Source organism: Mchenga conophoros, linkage group LG11, assembly GCF_057382185.1.
Source record: "Mchenga conophoros isolate Kocher_MC1m ecotype Shallow Benthic linkage group LG11, M_conophoros_male_GT1.1, whole genome shotgun sequence".
Classification (NCBI taxonomy): domain Eukaryota; kingdom Metazoa; phylum Chordata; class Actinopteri; order Cichliformes; family Cichlidae; genus Mchenga; species Mchenga conophoros.
In genome coordinates, this window is record NC_140536.1 from 34,584,462 (window position 1) to 34,610,988 (window position 26,527).

General features: G+C 38.5%; 2 protein-coding genes across 3 annotated transcripts in view; both read right to left on the reverse strand.

Moving 5' to 3' along the window:
• Positions 1 to 7,931, reverse strand: part of plcl2 (phospholipase C like 2) — a 41,768-nt gene extending 33,837 nt beyond the window's left edge. Inside the window, exons 1-2 of the mRNA XM_085292603.1 lie at positions 7,603 to 7,931; positions 6,728 to 7,201 (exon numbers count right to left, since the gene is read on the reverse strand). Of these exons, the coding sequence (XP_085148729.1) occupies positions 6,728 to 6,979 (252 nt within the window). The 5' untranslated portion in view covers positions 6,980 to 7,201; positions 7,603 to 7,931. The remainder of the gene's footprint in view (positions 1 to 6,727; positions 7,202 to 7,602) is intronic.
• Positions 7,932 to 11,571: 3,640 nt separating this feature from the next.
• On the reverse strand, positions 11,572 to 17,223 carry LOC146564832 (cysteine-rich venom protein ablomin). 2 transcript variants are annotated; one of them, XM_085290418.1, is made up of 8 exons: positions 17,214 to 17,223; positions 16,814 to 16,882; positions 15,884 to 15,984; positions 15,030 to 15,120; positions 13,992 to 14,134; positions 12,331 to 12,419; positions 11,932 to 12,014; positions 11,572 to 11,839 (listed from the first exon to the last, which is right to left on the reverse strand). In XM_085290418.1, exons 2-8 carry the CDS (start codon positions 16,875 to 16,877, stop codon positions 11,703 to 11,705), a joined length of 708 nt encoding a protein of 235 aa, XP_085146544.1. In that variant the 5' UTR covers positions 16,878 to 16,882; positions 17,214 to 17,223; the 3' UTR covers positions 11,572 to 11,702. The 2 variants fall into 2 exon arrangements, with proteins under 2 accessions (XP_085146544.1, XP_085146543.1); XM_085290417.1 differs by lacking the exons at positions 16,814 to 16,882; positions 17,214 to 17,223 and having other exon boundaries at positions 15,884 to 15,981.
• Positions 17,224 to 26,527: the final 9,304 nt, after the last annotated feature.

Below are 26,527 nucleotides of genomic sequence, written 5' to 3' on the forward strand. Positions count from 1 at the left end.
TGACATCACAGTGGCTACATTCATCTTTTATATACAGTCTGTGCTCATCACTATAAGGAGGAAACTCTCTCCAAACAGTCTGCTTTTACACACCCAACCACTGCTAGAAAACATTCAGTGTTCTGCATCGACGTAATGTAAAGTGTTTGTGTAAATGTAGATCTTTAAAAATGGAAAAGCACCGCTGTATGAGTTGCCACTGAAACTAAGTCAGCAATCTGATACAATGATGAAGATCACCATGACGTAACTTGTTTGGACTCACAGCACGGCTGGTCCGCCATAATTAATGCCATATTGTTTTCCCTTTTAACAGAAGGACATCACAGTTTGTGTTCTTCTCATACCAGAGCTGTGAAAAAAACTGTTGTTTATAAAGCAAAGTAATGGAGTGATTCAACTTAATCGAAAGGATCTGAGGTGGGACATAGGGGTAAGAAAAGTGTAGCTACGAGATGCACTGCCACCCAAAAGCTTCACAGGTGAATGCTTAAAAAAGAAAAGAAAAAAAAAAGAAAATGGACTGGTCAAAGTAGTAGCCATATCCCAGTAGATAAACTGGGAGCAGCAGAAATAAACTTTTTGTTTTAAATTTCAAGCTGTCAAAGAAGAGTTGTTACTGAATGTGCGCATACATCTGTGAAGACACAACCTTCCAAACCAGGTATACAGAGTGTTTTCACTACAATCACAAGAACCAGTGCCTAAATGTTTTTACAGCACTCAAGCCCAATAAAAAGGGGGAAAAAATGCAGATGAAATGCCCTCAAACATTTTGTTTTGGTGTCATTGAGGGTCTCCTCACTCTTTGTTATATATAAACCACTATTGTGGATTTTATGTCGCAATCGTTTAAAGATGAAACCTACCACCACGTCACTGCGTCCACTTCAATATGTAAACCAGGACAGCTACAGATTACTGGATTTTTAACCTTTAAAAAAAAGGTTCACTGGCTTCATTTTCCAAGTTATTTAGGTTTTTTATAGCACAAAGACACATAACTACAAGTATTACATGTAGCTACAAGTAAGTACATTTTATCTGAAAGTGTTTCTTTTCTCAAATCCCTTCAAACCTTCAGAGGGTTTGAAACATCACTATAAAAAGAAACTTCATCTTTCATAAAGAGGATGTGGCCACCGGACAATGAAATCATAACAGTAAAAACTGTTTCCAATTATTAAGAAAACCTATAACCTAAAAATAACTCTAATCTCTCCTGCTGCATTATTTTCCACTGCACGAGTGACTTTTCATGTTTTTCCATTGCGTTCAGCTACGGCTAGGCTTTACAGACCAAATTCATATTGACATTTTATGTTTCAGTATTTTCAACAAAAGCAACTATGCGAAATGTCACAAACAAAACTCTGGTAAATATCTAGATAATATTTAAACAGTTGGTTTCTTTATTAAACAATTGCTGCCATTTTTAACAACTGTATTAGAACAGACTTGTGGTAGAACAATGGTAGTTTACCCTTGACTGGGTAAACTACCTCGTTTCAGTCTGTGATAGTTTTTTCTTCCTTCCACTCTGGGGCTGTGTGAGGCACAGATCCACTGATCTTACCAGGTAGAAAGCCAGCCCCAAGCAGAAAGAAGCACCGACCTGCACAGAAACTGAAGGCATGATCGAGCGTTGACATGGACGGCAGCAAAACCAATTTAAGCGGTCTACAAGAAATAAATAATATAGTTTAAGTATACAATATATGTAGAATATTTTCCCTGCATCAGCATGAGGCTCCACTGGAAAAAACAGGAATTTACTTTGCTAAAAATGAGACATGTTTATCTATAGGTTCCTCAATGGGTTAGTTTGTGCTACTCTCTGACTTTGATGACAAAATGTGTTAGTTCAGATTAACCAATAAATTCATTGATGCATCAGCTTTTGTCAACATTATGTAAAATAAGGTCCTACCATCTAGCTTCATACGTCTTAACTTTTATCCATTTAAAAAAAAAAAAGAAGAAGAAGAAAAAAAAACAATCATTTTAAACATGACTACTGTCTTTCTAGAGCAACACACTGCAAAACTGCACCATTAGCAGGACTGTCATCCGTCTTACTTTTTACCTGAACTGTTTGCAACTTCTCATCACAGTGTAAGGGATGCTGCAGCCCTGATTAGTAACAGGGAGCTGGATAACATCTGAGACGCAGATGTTAACTGGCATTATGAAAAACAGGCAAGATCAGTTTAACTAATGGTATCAGAGTTGAAAAATTTAGTTCAGAGCTTGTGAACTCGTAACTCTGAACCCACATACAACTCTGCCAGCCTGCAACCCCCAATTCATCTACAGGCAAAAAGTTAAATGAACAAAACTATAAAAATGACAATGCTAAGTTGAGGTACCAACAATCATAAACAGCCCACTGAACAGTAGTCAGGTTTGGTAACATTCTATTTTTATTACAAGGTTCAGACATATTTTGTGGCTCCACACGGAATTTTGTTAGTCCAATAAACTTAAAGGTTGCCGACTCCTGGTCTAGTCAACGAATCCATCACAGACCTTCCGAGGGTTCCACAAACCCTCTCCGGTTCTCTAGAGCAGCGGTCCCCAACCCCCGGGCCTCGGACCGGTACCGGTCCGTGAGTCGTTTGGTACCGGGCCGCGAGAGTTGAGGCTCAGGTGTGAAATGTATGGTTTTCAGGGTTTTTATCGGTTTTCAGCGTTATTTTGTTATCGTTTTTATCGTTAACTCGGTTTTCCTGGGTCTTTTCACGTGTGTTATGAATAAATCTTCTTTTTTTCGGTACCGGTACTAGTTTTATTTTGTTGTATTTATCCGCGACACCTTAAAGGCCAGTCCGTGAAAATAATGTCGGGCATAAACCGGTCCGTGGCGCAAAAAAGGTTGGGGACCGCTGCCATAGAGGTCCTGGCACATGAAAGTTTTCTGTCACTGGGATGATGAGCGACAGTCTGAGCGTAGATTTGGGGTGGAGTATAGCATTATTCAGCAACCACCAAATTAAAAGCTCAACAAATGGTGTAATTTTGTCACCCAAGGACTTTGGCTTGACTCAGTATGTAATTTAGGAAGAACGGCCCCAACCATGCAGCTTTAAATGTGCACTGGCTTGTAACTCTTAACCACACACATGTATACACACCCACACTAATTATGTGACACTGAAACCTTTCTAGAAGTCAAGTTGTTAAGCACAGAGGTACTACAAGCTGTTACTATGACACCATGGTGGGTGATGTTCCAACCACATCCTCCCATCGCTTCAGAGAAAGAGTTTAACAAGAAGTGATTGTGTGAAACAAGCCGTCTCGTAAACGCTGGCCTACTCCTTCGCCACCAACATCTCAGTGCATTACTTGATCAGTCATACCTATCAGGAACAAAAACAAATACCTGCAAGAAAGGATTTCCTTGTAGTCAAGGGCACAGCTTGCTGCATTCTTGATTTACTGGATGTATTCCTCAGGATATTCAGAGAGAGTTTAGTCATCACGCAAGTGGAACAGTGAATGATTAGCATGTTGCAGTTTTATTTTCCATTCACAGACACATTTACGTATGCAACTTAAATTGTTTTTGTTTTTTTAAATAATTTCAGCTTTAAAAAGGGGAAATTTGGAAGATAAATTCCACTTTAGTTAGCTTTATTGTTAGTGGGGGTTTTCTCTTAATTTTTTTTAACCCATTGCTGATTAATATTTTCACTTCCTGTATGAACACAAATCTTTTTACCCAACTGACTTCTCCTAATGGCGGCCTACCGTAACATATGTTTTGTCTCCAACTTGTCGTAAGTTGTCTCTGCTGTGATTCACTAGATATTTATCCATCTGCGTACTGTGTTGCGAAGGAAATGCCACAAAACCATTTCAAACTACCTGAGGTACATTTCACATATTTCATTATGCTTTGTCATGAAGGCTACTGTTATACAATCTGATATGGCGGTTATTGAATTTAGGTCATTGAGCATTTAAGAAGGATTTCTCATCTGCATGGATAGCCTGGCACTGCACCATCATGTGGAAATCGCTGGACCAGTTAACTAAAATTGGACAGTTGCATGAAGAGCATCGATCTCTGCCTCTCCTTGGACAAAATGTTCTCAGTTCAATCAAAAATATCTTAGAGAAAAAGTCAGAAATCTTTTCATATCTATTACATTTAAATAAACGTGTCTGAATTCAGGGCATTTCTTAACACGTGCCTTCAGATCTCTCGGGAACTAAGACGGACTCTTGCATAGTGAGAGATTACTTGGAATTTTGCACCATTGATTGATGTCGATATTATCCCCGTCAATCATCAGGTAACATCAAAGCTCAGCAGCTGCAATTTTCCAAGAATTTGCCTCCTTGCTGAACCTGTTGGCAAAAATGTGAGCACCTGAACCCTGCCCTGCATCCAGAGCAGAGGAACTTTCCTCAGGTATAACATCACAGATCGAAAACTGGGTGCTCATTTTGTGTTAATGCACAATTAGGACACAGACTTCACTCAAAAGCACGCTGCTCTCTGATAGGTGCCTCTGAATAAATTCCTCACATGGCTCATGCATTTTAAATCTGGCAGGCCCCTGAGGAAATAAAATCCCTGGTCTAACAGCTAATTTACTGACCTCTAGAAGCCAAACGTAAACACGCATTTTAATTAAAAAGGCACACATTTCTGAGATCTTTTGGGAGCCATTTTGAGTCTCTGCTAGGTTAACGTTTACCAGGCAGACAGTATAAATAATGTGAAGAACAGAGTAGTGAGCAGTTTGTTCAGTCTAGACAGCATCTCCAGTGCAGTCTTGTGACTCACATTGTGACAACGACAGTAGCAGTGGGGAAATTTACATTACAGAGCTGCTGACATTAGCTAAAGAAAATGTCTTGGGGCTTTCGACATAATGTGCAACGTGAGGAAGTGTCATCATCTTTGATACCCTTAAGCAATATTCACAACATCTACACCCATGAGGTGACTAAACCAAAAGACAAAGCTTTAGACTGAGAACCAAAATCAAATTACGAACCAGCAGATTAGACCTCTGTATGTGTCAAATGTTTAGTATTTGCATACCTCGCAGAAACATGCACACTTGTGCATTTCAGCAGCCATATTAGTATTCAGAATCAGCACCTGGAACATGTTAAGTCTTGCTCGCAGACTCTCGCTGACCACATGGCTCTCTCCCAGCAGCATTTTCTCGTGTTACCTTCTACATTATAAATACTATGATAACAGTGTGCAGGACTAATCTTAAAATTGATGCATAGGTGCAGGATTTTTCTGGCAAAAAACATGCCTTAAGGAAACAGTGACGTTTCTCTTTTTTTGGCGGGGGTGGGGGGTTCAAAAACATGTCGATCATACACAGAAATTCAGCATGATGAATTTGATTTATGGTGCATAAGTTGCAGATCATTTCTAATCAGACAATTCAGTGGTTGCTTTACAAATGAATTTACAGATAAAATGTGAGAAGTGGTTGAAAATGCAAACCCAGCCTTCTCAAGCCGCTCTTTGCACAGCTTGAGAAGATTGGCTTTGGTATTTTCTGCTCTACAACTCCTTCCAGTTGGAAACGGTGGCAGCGCTGGTAGTTGGAAGTGGACCAGAGGTGCGCAAGTAGACGACTATAAAGAATAGAATGAAGAAATTCAAATCGGGTATGGTTTTTGTTTTCTACGAGTGGAAGTGCAGAACTTTTTGATTACAACAAGCCACGCAAACAATGCAGGAATGTTCTTCTTGTCAGGCGTAGCTCGACATGCATCCTGACAACACTGGAGGAGCTGACTGTTTTATGATTCGTAATGTTAAAGCAGTCACACACAAAAGACCTCTCTGATTGACAGCCTCAGCAGACTGAGGCAAAACGATTTGTTTATATTTTGGAAAATGAGGTTCAGTGAATTAACTATCAACTTTTTTGTTGTTGTTGCTGTGTACCACCAGATGTACTGAAAAATAAAACAGGATTAGTAATTAGTGATTTTCAGGTAAGTTTGGAAGCGCTTTGGTGCAAGCCCAAATTCACTAGCTGCCAAGCTGAGGCATGTTTGGTTGAAGTAAGTTCAAGATAGTTCATTGTTATAAAGACATGTTTTTAACCTCAAGCAATGAAAGATGCTCCCAAAGTCAGTAAGTGACACTGAGTAACTACTATGATTACAATAATCTGTCTGATCTGCCATAATCAGACAGCACTAGGGAAACATAAAACATTTTTAGTCGTGCATAACATTTTATTAAGAGCACCAGCTACTATCATTACCCTTCCACTCTCTCATCCCCACTTTACCTCAGTCAGCTTTCATTTACGGGTATTTGTTGTTCTCCAATTTAATCTCTGTTATTGCACACATTAGTTTTCCCTCCTAAATTAGCACAGACAGCATATTACTTTGAACCACATGCTTCACCTAAACGTCTGTTTCTTCCCTTCTGGTAACTGTATCGTGGCTCTTCAGGCACAAGTGCTTTAGTAGCCAGAATTTCTTGACATACAAGCTAAAGTCAACATACACTCTGCTATAGACATTATATTTAAAGTACAGGATGTGCTTCCTATTACTGGCTCATATTGTGTGAAAATTTCACAGCAATCATGGTGCACAAAACCAAAGATGTACACAGAAGAGACTGCACAGTAACTTCCAACATCCAGTGTCCTGCGTAGATGTGCAACACACTGGCTCACCAGAATGAATGGTATAACACAGAGGCTTGAACTTCAGTGTTTACCTTGATAATGCTGCTCCTGCGTGGTATTTCAGATTTGGTGTCCAGACCGGCAGAGGTGTTGGCGTTGTCCACCCCGGTTTGGCTGCCAGGTGCGACGAGGGATCCCGAGCCGACCATATTTTCAGATATCCCACAGTCTCCATTCAAGACCGACACTTCGCAATGCGTCTTACCAGCTGCGTTGTCGCTGGGCACGGCAGTATCGTCGGGATTCAATGGAGGCAGGCTGCCGTCCTCTTCAAACTCCGCCATAGGCACTTCGAGCACACACACACGCTCCCTTTCTCTCTCACACACACACACAAGCTGACGAGCTGCTGGGTAACAAAGCCGTATGTTTCAGCCGTACTCCCAATTTCCTGCCTGGCCTATTGCCTCGATGTAACATTTACACCAAATCACGCCGTATCATCTCTCGGTGCAGATAGCTGACAGGTTCCTACAGAGAGAGGGGTTTTCTCCGTGCATTGTGCTCTGTGGAGAGAAACCACAGCGATTAGCATAATTAGGCAGCATGACAGTAGTAACAACAGCAACGTGAACAGTGGCAGCTTTTGTACAGAAGGCGTTCAGCAGTGCGCTGAAAGCGGATGTTAACTTGCAATCACTACAGGCTGTCATCACAAATGCAGCAAATACAGCCGGTTTTTCCCCATTTATGTGCATGCTTTCTTGTGCATTTCTGCACAAGTTCGCACACACAGCGACTCCATTACGGTCCATTTAACTGTAATAACAATAATAACAACCCCCCACACCAGCGTACCGGTGGTCGTTAAGGTAAATAACGTTAACAGAAACTTATCAGGTCAATTAACGTCTCCACTAAAGTCACGATTAGCTTCATGTGACGCTCGTCGGTTTTGTGTACTTGCCTTTTAAAGCGCCTGGTCCCACACTATCCATGAATGACCCGTCTTCTTTGAGCACAGCACCCTTGGCTGTCTTTCACTACTGTGTGCCGAGCAGCGCTTAGCTTAGCTACAGCTAACTCCACTCGCCTGCTAGCTGTTTGAAGTTAGTTTTCCCAGCCAACTAAAACCCTAAAAAGGAAGGAGAGAAATGCTTCCCCTGAATTTTTTTTCAGGTCAGACTTCAGCGGTTATTACGTTTTCTTAAAAGAAAAATGAGAAAGAAACGAAAACGTTGATTTCCCGTTAAATCACGCGCATACAGTAGTCTCCATGGAACAAAGTTGTGTATGTCTCGTGAACGCGCAGCAGGAGAAACAGGCCGAGCTGTCAATCAAACCCATAGACAAGGGCTGCCAAACATACGGCCTGCGGGCTCGTACCGGTCCGCCACAGGGTCCCGTTTGGTCCACTTGATGGTTTGGCAAAGTGTAAAAATTGCAGAATAAACCTTAATTACTCCTGTTAATCAATAACATGTACCACCGGTCCTTTTGTGGTGGTGCTGAAACTGAAAGATACAGAACGTATTTATAGATCTAGTCCAGTGATTTAATTCTTAAAGGTGTCAAATATGTTTTCAATGTTTTATTACTTTACGGTGTGATCTGTAAAATATAATGTACATGTACAGCCAACGAAATCACACTTATTTATCTCAAAAGACCTCACCTGCTCATCATTAGTGTTATAAATTACTCTCAGGAAATAAGAAAAATGATTAAGTACGAAGTAATACCCCTTGTTTTAAAGTTATAGAAATGTGGTTTTTAATGGTTTTTAAGGTTTTTAAAAATGTGAGCAAAATTTTTAAAAACCTTACCTGTGGCTGAGCTGAATAGTTCTCAAAGTTTTACTTCATGTCCAGAAGAGAATATTTGGACGTGTAATAATATTTACTTATTAAATGATTAAATATAAACAATTACAGAATGTTTTTACTGAGCTTACCCACTTAAGCTGAAATTAGGTTGCACTTTAACTAAAATAAGTTAGAAATCCGTGCTGTAGACTACCAGGAAATATTAGACCCACACACACACATCAATTACTTTCACTTTTCTACATAGCAAACAAGGCTGCATGCCACACACTGTAAAATACCCACATGCCTTTCACATTACTCTCACATAGTTTAAGTGTTTTCTTGCTGACTTATGTCACATAAGTCAAAGCAAAAGTACGTGCAAAAAGGCCACAAAACCAACAGCACCACAAAGTCACCAAGAACATACAGAGAGTAAACTAAGTGTGACTGAACAGCATTTCAATTCCAGGTTTGTATAAACTTTTTAGCCATAAATGGATATAAATGTTGGATGTTACCTATCTGTCTGAGCTAAAATAAAGGTTACAACGTATTCCAAGGAGACACAACATACCATGCATGCAGTGCAAACCAACCCAAATCCTCTTTTTATGGTAACATTTGGATGATTGGAACAGAACTTTTATCATCGTTTCAGCCACAATAATCATTATGTCGAATAATTTGTGTCTTACATGGAATGTGGATGACACAGTGCATTTGTGTTTTCATTTTCGTCACAGGGAATTAAGACAATGTAAAGTTGGTTTTCCTCACTTTCACAGAAACTCCCTTGTGAGTGAACGTAGCTGATTATTGTAATAGCACAACGGCCACCTTCATTGGGCAAGTGTTTCGTGTTATGTCATACCCGGGGAACTATGTGCTAGAGTAGGTCCAACCACCTGGGAAGGGGCTCAGTGTGAATTGTAGAGGTGTTTTGGGGTCAAATGCATTTTTCATGCTTACACCTGCTGTGTCGCTTAGGTCATGTCAGAGCAATGAGAAAATGCAATTTTGATAATGTGGTTTAACAGTTAGAGCTCATTTTCACTTATCAAGTGAGAAAATAAGCCCTGTAGTTATACTGTTCCAGTCACCATTCATTCTACCTACAACATTTAACAAGGATAATACAAAAAACCCCACCAAAAAACATAAATAAGTCTTGCTGGTGTAGTTCTGCTTTCTTTTTCTTTAATTTTATTATATATTTCTGTATCATGTTATCTTCTTTTCAAGCATCATCTGTGAATAATGCATAAAAAGAAAGTAAACAACACGAAACAAAATAAAAGTCAACAGCAGCAAGAAGCAAGTGCACACAAAAGATTCTTGGGCAAATGTCATTAATCTCACAGTTTTATTCATCAGTTTCACATACAGGAAGTCCTTGAAGATACAGGAAATAGATGGATAACCAAAATATTGTCAAGCTGCTTTTAGGAAGAGCAAAGACAACGTTCCATGGAAAGCCTTTCTACAGCAGGGAATGCTGTTTTCTAACAATGACCTGGCAGGGTTGACTCTACACTTACTTTTGAAAGTAAACAGATTAATGCTTTGAAATATAAACTGCTTTCTCTGCATGACTGTAGGATATGTTCTGAATGACTAATGTTGTTGTTGTCCATCTGAGTGGTATTTATGATGAATCAAAAACAGCTCACATTATGTCTAATTTCCTTGTATTTATACGGACGGTGCTCGGAAGATGTACTAATCTGAAAGGTGAAGTAACGGCTCTTCCTACATAACAGTCTCATTGCACTATTGCGTCAGATTTCTTGTGAAAATATTCTCACAGTAACTACTCTTTGAAAGAAAGTAATCGGGTTTTAGGAGGGATGATTAAGCGATTTAAAATATTAGTCATGCATAGTCAACACAGACCTTAAATGTAATTCATAGAGCCTAAATTCATACCCTCCTTTACAAAAAGACACACAGAGTGAGTGATGAGGCTTAATGTTATTTTACATGGTTTAGTAGGCTTTGTTCATAGTCCACTGCCTCAGATGAAAGCAGCCAAAGCGAGTGTTGTGAAATACAAAAGCAGGAGGTGGGGTGAGTTGTACAACAGAGACATCTGCTGACTTATAATGGTACACTGTCTTTTTTTGTGCAGGGCAAAGTTTGTTCTGACTTGTCCTGTGACCATTCGCGTTTGCATTACAAAACACTTATAATAATAATAAAAACAAAACGTCTACCCATGCTGTTATGTTTTAAATATAAAAGAGCATTTTCCTTTTTCAACGTGGTCTTTTTGCACAAGTGTGTAAAACAGTTTAGTTGTCGGTGATTTTCCTTCGGCTGTGGTTCGGCTTAAAGCTTTTTTGGTGGTGCCTCCAAACAGTTCTCTGTGGTACCATGTAAGATGCTACCGTTGTCCCCTTGACAAGAGCTACTATTTGTAGTTAACTATTTGTTTTTAACCAATTTTCTCCTTAGTATAAGAAACAAAACAGTCGGGTACATTCAGTATTTTTTTAATTAATATTTATTCATACATTTGGAAATTGATTTTTACTGTATCCTTATTATTGAGTGTGTGTTCAGTATTTCATTTAGTTTCTTTGCTTTATTGATTGTTTGTTTAATTGTTTGTTTTAGGTCATCACTAGTTAATGAGAAAAATGTCATTTTTGCAGCTTTTTAAACTTCTTGATATTGCAGTGTCATCTTTAACCGTGGGAAATTCTCTGCTGACTTTCATTACATTTTACAATAAAAATGAATGTGAAGGCATGAGCATATTGCATATTAATGTAAACTCAATAAATATGTGTATGTAAATATAATAAAGCTCTGATGACTGTTACATATGGGATCAATTTACTGAAGACTGTTCATATTCAGTCATTTAAAGACAGTTGAACTTCAGCATATGCAGAATATGCTATTTTTAATGTACTAATACTTATTGTATCAGTATGTGCTGAGTCAATATTTAAATGCACCATCTGGTGCTGCCAGCATCATTGGATTAACAATAACACTTTATGTTTGTTCCGACAAAATACTGCGATTCATTATGACTGTCTGTCCACAATCTGCAGTGTCTTTGATTAAAGGTGAAGTGTTAAAGAAATGTCTCCAGACAATAGAACAGATTTGTCTGTATTTATTTATTTTCCATGTTCTCTTTCATATGTCATTGGTATCTTATCTCATGTTACAGACAGAGAGCCAACAAAGAACATGTGAACAGTACTGGGCTGAAGCTCAGTTTGCAGACTCAACAGTTTAGCCTTTAGCCTATTGGAATGATCTCGGTGGTGCATGTGCATGAAGCAGGGCACCAAGCCTTCACCAGCTCATTACTGCATCCAGTGGTGTTTTTCAAGATTGGACAGTTGATGTAATGGTCTATATATGGACAGGGGTTGTCTAAAAATAAAGTAAAGCAATGATTAGCTCATTGTCTTCATTATCAGCAACACATTTTACCTGCCCAGTAATTAAACACCACATTTACTTACTGCAGAGTTTGTCCACACAGTTGTTAGGACAGGAGCCACATGGAGATCCCGGTGTGTAAGGCGCCCATCGCCTGAAGTTTCCTCTGTTAAATAAAAACAGTTTATTACAATTATTTCAGGCTTAATAATTGTAATTTCATGTAATTTAGACTCTATTTTTCGTTTTGTCTGAGCACATATGTCTGTATTTACATATATATTGATATTTGTACATGTAAATGCAAGTATGTGTACTTGCATATATCGTTTTTTCTGTATATGTCTGAAATAAAGATAAAGATACAAAGTGTGCTCCACCCTCAAACTTCAATTTATTTCCATTGCTGTTAAGATTGCTAACAAAGTGACATGTAAAATAAAGCCACTGTAGGCTTTACGGGTGTGAAAGGTGTCACCTACGCGCGATAATAATGGCAGCCATAGTAATAGATGTTGTTAGGGCACAGCGTTGCTCCACAGCCAACTTTGTATGAGCTGTTCCATATGACCTGATGAGAAAAACATAAAGCCGTTGGTTTTAGAGATACTCCAGTGTTGAAATAGCTACTGACTGCTCAAATATGAACATAAGTCATTTATGTTTGTCCTGTTTTAACATTGCTAATTCTTGACTGCCTGGAAACATTTGGGCACTACACTCTGCAAGTTAATTTGTATTTAAAGCACTACATTTGTTTTAGTTAAAAGAGACAAATTTATCTTCCTAAAAACGCAGTGCCTGTTTAAAAGTGATTAAACAACTGCTTTTTGAAATATAAAAATTTCATTTTTCTAAATAGGTTTGGATTCTCTTTTTGAAAGCAGGAAGGGCCACTCGTCTTGAACATACAATCCACCATAAAATGAATACTTAGTAATGAGAAAGACACAAACAGAGTCCTTCGTCATGACATCAAAAGCATCCTGCAGCTCAGATAGCAACATTATACTTTTATTCAACAACGATAAAACTAGAAGGAATTTTTGTACTTAATCATTTGGACTTCTCTTATCACTGTCTGCACTTTCTACTTAATTCATGTATTTTGCATAATGTGAGCCAGAGTTCTCATGTAGCGCTTCGATCAGCCAGTCATTAGGCAGTAGTTAAGTGCGTCATTTCTGAAGGGGCTGACCTTTGGGATTTTCATCATAACTGTCTGTAGTTTACTCAAAGTGGTGCAAAAATGTTTCTTGCAGCATGATAATGCTTCATGGCAAACAGCAAACGTGTCGGACAGACTTTATTAATGTGTCGAGTCGACCTTAGTGGGTGATTCACAATATAAATGTCTATCTGACAAAGCTGCAGATATCACTATATTATTACCGCATACTATTGTCAGTGTAGATCAAAATCATTAAGCAGCTACCAAGAACTGAGGCTACTTGAGAACAAAAGGCATCCCTGGTGTTAAAATGCTCTGTGATGTACTTTCGGGAGTAACTTTTCTTAGATAAGCTTATATTAGTTCAGTTCAAGAATAATATGTTCACTCAGTTGGAGTTGTGTTGTTTGGCCACCTGATCACTGCAAGCTTAAGATTCACGCTCTTTTGGGTATGTATTCACTTTGTTATTGTGTGAATGTTTTGCTGAGCAAAGATCTGTAAGACTGAAGCAAGACAGTAATAAATGGAGAAAACAACAACCCCAAAGATGCTGAAAAGCTGTATGAAATGAACAAAGTCGTTTCATTTGTCATTTGATCCACAGTTAACCCATTAAAGTCTCAATCACTAATCCATTGCCAAAAAAGGTCTCATTAAAAATGTTGTGTTTACGGAAGCGTCTGGTGAATAAAAATACGTGATATTAATTTGCATATATGAGTTTTAATTTGTATCATATTTGCTACATCAGCCATTCTTTTTGCAATTTATTCCTTTCGATGTACCATGCAACTTATTTCAGTTTTTTGGGGAGGAAATAAATCACACTGATGATGAAGAAGTCTTAAAAACTCACAAAGAGTCATGTAATCAAATTATGATGCACTTGGCTTTAATGGGTTAATAAAAAGAAGCAGCTATCAAACAGGTAAAAGAAAGCAGAAACCTTTCTGTATAAGCTGTTGTTACCTGTGTATAGTGACCAATAGATTTTCCATTGGTGGATCCAGTGGGGTAATTGTAGTGTTCTACCTCACTATGCCACGCATTGATGACATCAGTCCACGACTTAAGAGAAGATGAATAGAACAGATTCTCGCCCAAGTGATATCCTTTTTGACAGTGGGAAACATGGCAGCACTGATTATTTATTAGGATCTACAAATGCAGGCTTTCGTTTTCATGTCACAGCAGATGTCACGGCTGGGGCGGCAGTCGTGTGGAGGTGAGAAGGAGGATCCAAATAGCAGCCAGAGGTGGAGGTGCAAGTGAGTAATAACCAAGAAGCGGGCAGAACCGAAACATAAACCTAAACTGGGAAAACTAACACAAAAGGAGGACACGGGGCGAGGAGCAGAGAGACACGGTGAAACACGGAATAATGCTGAGTACACAGAAGATTCACAGAGAAACACAGACGACGCGACAAGATTCACAGGCAGGCACAAACTATAAATACGCACACCAGGTAATCAGGAAAAGGCACACAGGAGGGGACACAGCTGGAACTAATGGGCATAACGAGACACAGACCTACAAAGTAAAACAGGAAACACACAGACTGTTTTACAACACAAAACTCAGGGACCCGTACAGAGCACAGAGGGAGACACAGGTAGGGAAAATAAACACGACAACCAAACCCCAAGAACTAATACAAAATCAGAATAAACTAGAAAATAATAATCATAAACTCAAAGCGCTGGGTCACCGACCCAGGACCATGACAGTAGATTTAATTTTTAGTAAAAACAGGGTTCATTAAAAGCCTATAGATCATTATCTCCTCGTAGATAATATATTCTACTCTGTGTAATTTGTTATTAAAAGAAGGTATTAAGACTGAAGATAAGATAAAGTTCACTGTGATTCTGACCATCAATCACAGGTTTGCTCAGTTCAGAGGGAACCTTTAAATTGAGCCAGATTCAGATATGGAGATGTGGTGCAAGGTAACAAAGAAAAAGAAAGAAAGAAACAGAAGGAATAAAGGGAAGAGACATATACCATTGAGCAGGCGGGTGCTGGGTGCTCCATGATCCAGAATACACTGATCAACCCAAGCCTGAGCACTGGCTGCTACCTCCTCACTATAGCTCTATAAAAGAAAAAGAAAAAAAAACCATTATATTTTGAACATACACCAACAATCCCTAAGAAAAAAAAGTCATTCTCTGGTTAGATTTGTGCTGAAAAGCAGCCCATTTGTGCCTGGAAAAATTGGTGAACTAAGAATGCAAAGTTAGAAAATACATCCTATTCTAATGCTTCAAATATGAAATGGCTTTAACTGAAGTGCCCTTGCTATTTGACACAAGCCAGTTTGCTATTCTACCAAAAGTTCCAACGCAAACGTGCAATTTTTCTTTTTACTTCTCTGCTAAAGCCTCACACCTCTGCACCCAGCTCGTTTGGCAAGGACATGAAACAGCTTTATTCTCCTGCTTTCAGAACTTCTGGCTTGATTTCCTACACTGAATATGCTTTAATAAAAGAAACATCACATGTGATTAATATATAAATCATATTTTAGACTGATTAAATCTATCCATGAAATAAAATTGTCTAATGTATTTGAATATGTCAAACAGCTTCAATACATTTGCATACAATCCGAGTTGCTTGAATAGAACTGGAAAGAACTGGATAAAAACTGGAAGTTAGGATTGAGTCACCTCCTTATCATTAAACTATACAGTCCGGCTTTTATGATTTACAGGACTGTGGGTGAGGTGCAGTAAACCTCTCCCACTTTATCATTTTTCTCCCTCCTACAGGGAAGGAGGGAAAACAAATGCTGAGGATTGTGAGTAAACACTTGTGGAGCCACATTTACTGTTAGAGTTGAAAGCACGACTGACCATTATCAGCATGTCAGACGCCGAAGGCTGAACCGCTCTCCTGAACGCATTGTGCACGTCTACGATCTCAGCCTGAACCATTGCATTTTGTGGGCAAACGCCTGCAGGAGCGCGTGCGCGCACACACACACACACACACACACACACACACACACACACACACACACACACACACACACACACACACACACACACACACAGACATTAAAAATCAATGTGTAAACACCGGATTACAGACATAATAAGGAGTGGTATTTACTCCCGTGGTTTAATATCCATGATATGACTCACAAACATATCCTGGTTTAATTGCTCTAAAATGACTCGACATACAAAAAGAGTACACAGAGAGAACTGGGCCAAATGCATTAATCTTACTGGGAGACTTACTGGCACAGTTTCAGATGATGATTAAAATAAAATACTTTTGCAAACATGCCTAATGCATTTTTCACAGCGCTTACCTGGCTGTGGACACACCATGGAAGGTAGCATTTGAAAATGAAAAGAAAATTCAAGTTAATTTCTCATAAATGAAACAGACTAAAAATGCTAATTCTACTTGTTGTAGCTATTTTAATGCTGTTATTTGTTTCTTTTTTATCAGTTTCATTCACTGCTCTGTCAGGGAAGTTTATAGACAATTAACACTATAAAACCTTTGAGTCCCAGTTGTCCCCCAAAATATGACTAATAGTGGAGAACTGTATCCTTGTGCATCATTTGTCTTGCATGAAAAACTTAATTCAACAGTACCAAGTGAATGAAAATAAAGAATATTTTAGTCTAAACTCTGCTGAGGACTCACAGAACAAAAAAGAGGTTTTAAATTCTAAAATATACACTTTTCAGCCCATGCAAAATTCTTGCAGCATATGATAACATAGGTGACATTACTGTGTAGTAGAGAAGAAAGCTTTGCACTTCTACTCACCAAAACACATGCTGAGTGCACCTGATGCACTGCCACGATGTAAATGAGGAATGCTAGCATTTTCTCTGAGAACAAGAAAACAAAACAAAAATCATTTTTTTCTTTTTATCCATGATGCTTTTAAACATTGTTGCCATTTTTAATTTCTGTGTAGTTTTTGTGGCTTGCCATTCATCCATGAAATAAGTAAGATATTTCTTCCAAAACAAATCTGAGTGTTTATCTATCTATCTATCTATCTATCTATCTATCTATCTATCTATCTATCTATCTATCTATCTATCTATCTATCTATCTATCTATCTATCTATCTATCTATCTATCTATCTATCTATGCTATAGCTTTGGTTATATGATATATAACAGAAACTATAAAAATGCTTAGATCTTACATACCTGCTCCTAAGTCCTCAGGACGATGAGGTGAGTTGGCACTTTCCTCTGCCTCCTTATATAGATCCATGTCAAGTGCTCAGTACAGTGGATATTGTACAAAGACAAGTCTGTCACATTGCATTAAAGGGGCCCTTTCTTCATAAGAGTACACCTGACTGCGAGTAAATGGGGAATTGTTAAGCCCGAGGGTTTAGTGACTACCTGATGTATTGGCCTGTGTTTACACAGCATAGAGTGGAACGGTTTCTGAGGTCAAAGCAAATAAGGAATACTGATACTGATGGATTAGAAGATAAAGTTGTATGCTTTTATATAAAAAAGGATTAAAGCTGTACAGCTTGGGTGGGCTAAAGAGGTGCCCATAACTTGCACTTGCACAAAATGCAATACATTAAAAGATTAATTCACAACGGCATGCAGGAGTGGGAACCAGCAGATCATTAAGGCAAATTCAGTTGTACAATTCACAATGATATTATTTTAACCCAAAACTACAAGTGACAAAGACTGCTTTTTGTACTTTTAGTTTAGAGAGGGTTTGAAAAAATCCTCTCTAAACTAAAAGTAAGTAAGTTTAAAAAGCTACACTAATCAATTTAAGATGAGATCAGTTTGTCAAACAGAAAAAGCATTTGCAAATGCAGAAACATGCAAAGTTCTTTAATTATGTTTTTTTTTTTCTCCTAATATTTTTCTGGGGATGAAATCAAGAATTTTTTTTGCAGTTTGTCTGCAAATAAACTGTGTGAAATGAGTAGCTTACACTGTTGTTTACACTGTTAGGGACTATACATAGGCAAAGTAGAAATGTTATCTTGGAGCAACATTTCTTACAGCATAGCACAATCTTTTTTGTCAGTTCTTCATTGCATGTTTGACTGTACAAAAAGCATTATGCTGCTATCACCCTTATGCTTAATGCATTACTTTTCTCTTTGTTATGCAGAACAACGAATTGCTGGACTCAGTAACACTGGTTACTTTTATCACTGAAACTGGGAGCACTTTTCAAAATGAAGTGTAATGCGTAAGAGAAAATAGGCTTTTTAAACAATTGGGTAAAACTAAGTGGCTGTTGCATGGGTAGAAGACAAACCTACCAAATTCAAGGTCCTGTATGGTAGAACAAGTGGCCTTTTGACTTTTAATATCATCATAAATGCTACACGATGTTAGCATCCTAAGGGGATTAATTAAGACAGGCAGGATGTATTTTTCTAGTTGATTTTATTTCAGTCTTTAGCAACCTATCATTATTAAAGTCAATAGCCTGTCCAAGGTACACCCTGGACGGACAATCATTCATACTTACATTCACACCTACAGCCTTTTAGAATCAGCAGTTAACCTCCTGAGTGAACCTTCCCCATTGTCAGATGGAATAAAATCCAGCCACCTGCAACCCTAAGTTGAGTAAGAGAATATGCATGTAAGACAATGAGATGTATTAAGGTTAAGGTGGCATGACAGCTTACTGCTAAACATCTGGCTTCCCCTGGTGTCTGTGCATGTTTTCCTCATGCAAAAGTAATAATTAATCTTATGAGGTTTACTTTATGATAAATAGAAGTTAAATAAAAGGAAGGAGGATGTTTAAAATGTGCATATACATCAAATAAGCCAATCATTCACTGATTTTTGTAACTACTTATCCAATTCAGGATAAGTCCTGGTCCTGGTGTGTTTTTGTGTTCCACAAGAAAAGCTGCTCTCATTTATTAAATTTTTAGTTTAATAAATGCTGACGTGCTACAATCTGAAAATGTGGGTGTTTAGCATCATTACAGTCCTGTAAATCATCCGTTTGGTGTGGTGATGGTGCTAGAGCCCTGAGATAATCAGTTCAAATCACTGTTTATTTTGTACCAACTTTTGGATACCTTTTAAGAAACAGGTCATTTTGACAGGTTTGAAAACTGAATGTTACATAGCCTTATATAACAGATGTTTTGTTTGATGAAAAAAAAAAAGTAGAACCTCCCACAGTATAATACTGCCTTTGAGCCCGGTTGTTTTGCAGCGACTTGCTTTTCGGCACAGTCACCAGTCTTTTATTTCTGTGGAGATGTGTGGAACTAGTTCTTGATAAAACTGGCACTGCATTAGCAGCAAAGAGGCACTGGCACTGCAGCATCTTAAGGACTTGTCCACACATTTCACACAGACAAGAAGACAAAGGGTCTTAAAAAAACAAACAAAAAAAACCCACTTATAGCAACATAGCTCTCTAACTTTTCAATTACATGTAGTTCTTGTTCTTTTGAGTTTGAGTGCACTTATTGAAGTCACTTTTGACAAATGGGTCTTCCGGATGAATGTAATTTAATATAATGATGGTCCCCACTACATTTCATAGGATTCCATAATAGCTACCCAGATTTTTCACTGAAAAATACAAAATGTCAACTCCATGGTGATTCGAAAGGAAAAGCCAAACTCATTCTTCTTTACCTTCACGGTCCTGTGGGTTTTTATACATTTTGTGATAATCCACCTGATGTAAATGTATAAAGCATGAATTAATGTGAATTAATTTAACATCTAATAGTTTCTAATGTTTTTCAGTGTGAACCAAAGTGGTGGACTGACTAAAATTCAGCACTGCCCTTCTGAAAGCTGTGACACCAACGTGGCTTTACGCTTTAAGTAATGAAATCAAGTTTGCTGCAAGTTCAAACAATGATGTAAGCTATCTTTAAAGAGTGAGATATGTGACGTATGGATACCCAGTTATACAAACTGTAAAGCAATTGTTCAGTCAGAAATACAAACTTCACTCAGTTTGCTCTCTGCTGTCAGTGGTGATAAGTATTCATACAATGATGGATTGAATGGGAGTAGTTCTTCCTGTACCACTGGCATTGTGTACATCCAGAAATGCATATATCCTTGAAACATAAGGTCTTCTCATGAAGTAAGAATAAAAGCACACCATTTAAAGTAATAGTAGCCATTACAGAACAGAAGCAGCTGCAGATGGACACCCTGGGCAGAAAACTGACAGCCTAATGAGGTGTGGCTCTGTGGAAATGTGCAAGAAAGGCTCAAGTCTTTCTTGATTTTAGAAGGAGAAAAAGGGCTGCTGAATGCTTTCACTCTGCAGAAAAGTCTGCACAGCCAACATGTAAGAAAAAAAAAAGAAAAACATGTAACATGTACATTTGTACATTTTTGACATATCTTACAACAGCCCACAGTGCACTGACTGAATATCTTACTGCAGGCTTCATCCATGTACATGAATATGTTTGTTTTTGAAAAAGATCTCTGGTGAGAGTGCTAATGCCTTTTCACTAATCTTAAGCATTTCAATACTTTAGCACATAAACCATGTTATAATTTAGTCATTTAGTACATTTGTCTTATGATATGGCTTCAGGAGTCTTGCAGTCAAAGAAAATGAAATTGTTGTCTGCATATCTATATTAAACAAAAGGTCAAATTTGAGTCAAGCTTGTCTGTACGTGTGTTGCTGGTGTGCTGTCTCTTTTGACAAATTAGGTCAAGTGTATGGCAAAACAGTCTGTAAACATAGCTGTGAAAAAGCATACAAAAAGAACAATTACACTATTGACACAAAATCCTTTACTTATCGAGCTAACAGTTTTATTGAGCTAAAGGGCAGAAGATATTTAATGACTACAGACACAATCCCAGAAATACAACTGACACACTGTACAAGCAGGTGAACACAGCCCCCAGATTATGTGCAATAATATATCAAGAACAAATGCACATCAAGAGCAATCACTCTGACAGAGAGAGCATTTTTGTGCCTTTAAAACTGACTTAAACTGTCGGCACAGGAGGCAGTTCTAATGATTTCAGGTTCTTCTGTGGAATAAGTGGCAGCATAATTTACAGGCTTTTCCCAAAATACTGTTCTGACTCTGGGGGCAAACATATGTAAAATATTGTGAGAACAAAGGCCATACTACTGACTGTGTTACACGTGCATTTATACAGATATGACAAAAACAAAACAAGACAAAAACCCAGCCCATGCTCAGACTGACGGTCAGAGGAGGTAAGTAACGAAGTACAATTACTTTATTACTGTATTAAGTTTTCAGGCATCTGCACTTTACTACCTTTATTTTTTCTGATAACTTTTTACTTTTACTCCCTTTTTTACACAATTTTTTTTTTTTAGCTGTCAAGTAATTTCAAATGCAGTATTTGTATTAGCTCATCAATGTTTGTGTGCATTTGTCGCACAGTGTGTTGCTAGCTAAAGGTCCAGCTGCTGCATTTCACAGGGAGAGAAAGGAGTTAGAGCTAAATTCAAAAAGAGATGGAGAAAGAAAAAGAAAGACAGGACAGGAGAGGAGAGGAAGAGGAAGAGGAGAGATTATATTTAAAGGTTAGTGCTCAGACACACTTGATATACTGCAGATTTAAAGAGTACATGCAATGCGTTTTTTTAATCACAGATTGGATCAGTGTGTGATGTGTTTTGATAAATTATGTATTTTCATATTGTGAAACATCCTGCAGAACAAAGTATACTAAATTTCTGTCATTTAAATGTTGCATGAAACTACTCTGTAGTTTGTTTGGGATAAAGAGGTTAGCTTGCTGTCCTGTGGTGAATTTATAGTAAAGCAGTATGTTGGACTGGTGCACAGGGGCTATGGTCAGTGTTCAGTTACATCATGTGTAGACTAATTTGCATTTAAGATGATTATGCTTAGATTAAGTCACTAAATTCCACCTTTATGCCAACTGTATACAGTCTAGTATAAAGACAATATACGATATACTGTTAGTTTAGCAAATGCAAGTCAGCCAAGATAGCTCCTGACACTGCTGACATCTTGTTCAATTAAGTTGTGTAGAGCCACAAAGAGCAGCAGGTCAGCTGATCACAGCCTGTACACTAAGAAAATCTACTGAAGGTCACATTAGAAAAAAAAGAACTATTTGTGAGTTGTGAATCTGTTCCTCATGCTGAGCCTCTAGAATACAATCTGTTCTCCCACATACCAGATCTCACTTTCACTCCTCACTGTACTCATTTTCCTGTTTCCTGGAAAAGTCCGTCTACAATTTAGATAACAGAATATATATATATATATATATATATATATATATATATATATATATATATATATATATATATATATATCCCTTTCACTGTTTGTGTCCTACATAAAAGATTCAAGCTAAGCACATTCATTAGAATTTGAATTTAGATTTGATTAACATTTATAATCTACAAATTCTATCATTATATGAATATAGCACATTTACTCACCTTTGCATAAAACTAGATGGTATATTACTCCTTTAAGGAGCTCATTTTTACTTTCTACTACTACTTTGCCTACTACTCTCAGTACATTTGGGAGCTTTTAGCCCATAACTTAGCATATGTAGCTTGCTATCGCCAGTGTGTGAATGTGTGTGTGAATGGGTGAATGACTGAATGTAGTGTAAAGCGCTTTGGGGTCCTATGGACTAGAAAAGTGCTATACAAATGCAGGCCATTTACCATTTACCATATCATGGCAGAAAATTTACATCAAATTTTTAATCACCATGCAATACCAAAAAATTCCTAGACCTTGCCTAAGCTTTCTTGTAAGCTTTCTTGTTTCAGGCTGTGTTGAAGAAGACAGGAGTTCATACCAACTATTAACTTTAAAACTCATGTGTTCATCTTATGTACTGAATTTAAGTTTGCATGCTTTGCAGTCTATTTTATATTTAAAACTCAATCAGTGGAAGGTCAAGTTAATTTATATAGTAGATTTAACCACGACAGCAACTGACCAAAGTGATGCAAGATGAAATCTCCAAGCACAGAGACAGAAGCATACAGGGAATTCTGCAGCCAGCAATAAAACATAAAGAACAGTGGTAAACAGGATCCCACTTCTTCAGATCTGGTACATTCATTAAGGTCAGATAACTGTAATCCGAGTTTTGTTTGGATGCAGGCTTTTCAAAGTGAAATTTAAATGGCAAGTTCTGATTTATAACGTTCAGACTGCTGAACACTCAGTGACTGGACTGACACACACACACACACACATACCTTCTGACACCAAGTTACTTTTTGCACAATGCTCAGTCTTTTTCTTTTGCATATTTCTATTGCACTGTTGTGTCTGCACGGTCTTGTGTCTGTACTGTTCTGTTTGGTTTGGTGTTGCACTGTCTTTGTTTTGTTTCTTTGCTATTTTTGCACACTTGCACTTTATGTATTTCTGTGTTGATTGTCTGTTATATGTCATATGTAGCACCGTGGTCTTGGAGGAACGTTGTCTCGTTTCACTGTGTTCTGTACCACTGCACATGGTTGGAATGACAATAAAGCCATTTGACTTGACTAGTGAAATTTAGATGGCAGTGTTAAAAATAAATAAATAACAAAAATTCACTTTACAGGGCAGAATTATGCCTAACTATATTTTTAATGTCTTTATACATATACGGAAATGAAGAGGGCACAATAAAAATCAAGGCCACATTAAAAGCCACGTTTATGTTCTTTACCATCCAACTAAACACAATGCCATCTTACACACTGAACACTAGGGGGCACTGTCACATCTCTATTTACAGAGGATATGGGAAGGCAGTTGATGACCAAAGACAGAACACAAATGAATGAAACCTTGAGTAATAACAATAGATCCAGTGATTGAACATTCCTATTATTTTACTGCAAAATGAGGGGACCTATTTATGTTCCTTCATTGATGTGTTTCGCTCCACTCATTTTCCCATCCAATCAGCTGTCTGTCTAAGTCCTCAGCCAGTCATGTAAGACTGATGCTTCCACAAACACAGCTTGCATAAACACTATGCTTGGCTGCTCACCTTTATAACTCGTTTCACTTTGTGTGTCCCATTTCCATCGTCCCACAGTTCTCCAGTGGAAAAAAACATTCTGCAGCATGACCTGTGTGTTCGTTTTAGTCATTAGGGTCAAGATTCCCACAAGTTACAGACATGCCTAACTGGCACCTAAACAATAAAACCACTAAAGTGTAAGGTCTGAAGATGGCATCATGTAAATGTCATCTTCTGTGTTGTTTTTTTACTTTTTGTTTTTTTAGCTGTTACACTAAGTTAAATCATGTTGACAATTACACCGTGGGTGATCATTAGTGCCATTCAAGTCTCAGTGCCAGTCGGAGCGGCTCCAGCATTTTGGCATCTGTTTGATTTCATTCAGTTAAAACAGCTGGAAAACCAGTCAAATTTATGCCAAAAATTAACAATTAAACTTTCTTTTATGCTGTGATTTCAGCTCTAAGCCTCCCAGTGTTTGAAAGATATGATTTACCAGAACAACCCCTCACACCGTTTTAGTCTGGAGGTGAAAAATGCCCTTCCAAAATCAGACTCCCATTTCCCAGATTAAGATTTGGGTGTTGGAGCTTAAAGGGCAAACAAAGGCAGGACATCTCCATTTTTAAGAGAGACATGTCATTAATTTGCAGCCTGGAGGCTGATTTTCTTTGAAACATCTTAGCAATATGATTAGTGCTTCCTAACAAATGAGCAAGTAAATCACCTCTCAGGCTAAACGTGACATTGACAAGAGCCCAATGTCATGACCGCACTGTATAGGACTGGGAGCATAGTTTGTTAGATCCATCCATCCATCCATCCTCATCCGCTTTGTCCGGGGCCGGGTCGCGGGGGCAGCAGCCTAAGCAAAGAGGCCCAGACCTCCCTCTCCCCAGCCACCTCCTCCAGCTTATCCGGGGGAATACCAAGGCGTTCCCAGGCCAGCCGAGAGATATAATCTCTCCAGCGTGTCCTGGGTCTGCCCCGGGGCCTCCTCCCGGTGGGACATGCCTGGAACACCTCACCCAGGAGGCGCCCAGGGGGCATCCTTGTCAGATGCCCGAACCACCTCAACTGGCTCCTTTCGATGTGGAGCAGCAGCTGCTCTACTCTGAGCCCCTCCCGGATGGCCGAACTTCTCACCCTATCTCTAAGGGAGAGGCCAGCCACCCTTCGGAGGAAGCTCATTTCCGCCGCTTGTATCCGCGATCTCGTTCTTTCGGTCACTACCCACAGCTCGTGGCCATAGGTGAGGGTAGGGACGTAGATCGACCGGTAAATTGAGAGCTTCGCTTTTACACTCAGCTCCCTCTTCACCACGACGGACCGGTGCAGCGTCCGCATTACTGCAGCTGCAGCCCCTATCCGTCTGTCGATCTCCGGCTCCCTTCTCCCATCACTCGCGAACAAGACCCCGAGATACTTGAACTCCTCCACTTGTGGCAGGAACTCATCCCCGACCCGGAGTGGGCACTCCACCCTTTTCCGGCTGAGAACCATGGCCTCAGATTTGGAGGTGCTGATCCTCATTCTCGCTGCTTCACACTCGGCAGTTTGTTAGATACTTTACAGAATATCTAAAAATGACTTCTTACTGTTGTCATAAATTTTTACATTTATTTGACAGCAAACTTTGATTGGTGCTTTCTTTCTAATGAAAGCCTCACTGTATATGCAGATTAATAAAACTAAAGTGTGCAGCATGTTAGCATCTCTGTCAGGCACTATTGTCAGGTGTTGTGAGCTAAATGTTAACTGTGTGCTCACCATGACGGTGCTAACATGTTTGATGTTTAACAGGTTAGTAACAGTGCTTATGACGACTCTCTCTCGGGTTAATGTGTTTTCATTTTGCTGTCTTGGTCTATTCAAACACATTTATTACATAGCTGGTATAAAAGAGTTATTTGGATTGTAAACAGTATCAGAATCCATCCAACATCCGGTAAAAATATTCCACTTTTAACCTGAGCTGTGATTTAACAGACAGGAGACAAGCATGGCTTAAAAACAGCATAATATTTTTTTGTCTAATACCCGAGAGCTGCTGTGGAAACAGCCCTCTTTGTCCAAAGCTTTCTCCACAACCCTGAGAAACAAATGCAAAACTCAGTTAAATTAGTGGCCTGTGTAAAAAATCTTCATTCGGCAGGTATTCTGAATAAGTGACCTCAACACCTTGTTCTCGAATTCAACCAAATGTATTTCGCTAAATTGAAAAAATCGCTCTTGCTGTCTCGTCCTCATTCGTGAGTGACAATAACTGCAGTAAAGGTGAACATGTTTTTGTCAGTATTTATATTAAGCTTCAACGTGAACTTTATTAAGTTAATTACGGTAAGAAAATAAAGCGACAATAATCATACTTATTGTAAGCCTACATATCAAATAGGAATTTTAACATGAATGCACGCCATAAAAATATAACTGACATTATATTTGATCTGATTGTTCTCTCATTAAATTTGCACACTTCTGTTAGTGCGATATGAATGTGCTGCTATAGTGCC

Bases quoted from the DNA above. Each gene is read 5' to 3' on its own strand.
- LOC146564832 (XM_085290418.1), bottom strand. From the start codon at position 16,877: ATGCTAGCATTCCTCATTTACATCGTGGCAGTGCATCAGGTGCACTCA. The intron at 12,420-13,991 runs GTAACAACAGCT...TTTTCTCATCAG, and splicing joins CTATTGGTCACTATACACAG to GTCATATGGAACAGCTCATA. The intron at 12,015-12,330 runs GTAGGTGACACC...TTTATTTAACAG, and splicing joins GGCTGCCATTATTATCGCGC to AGGAAACTTCAGGCGATGGG.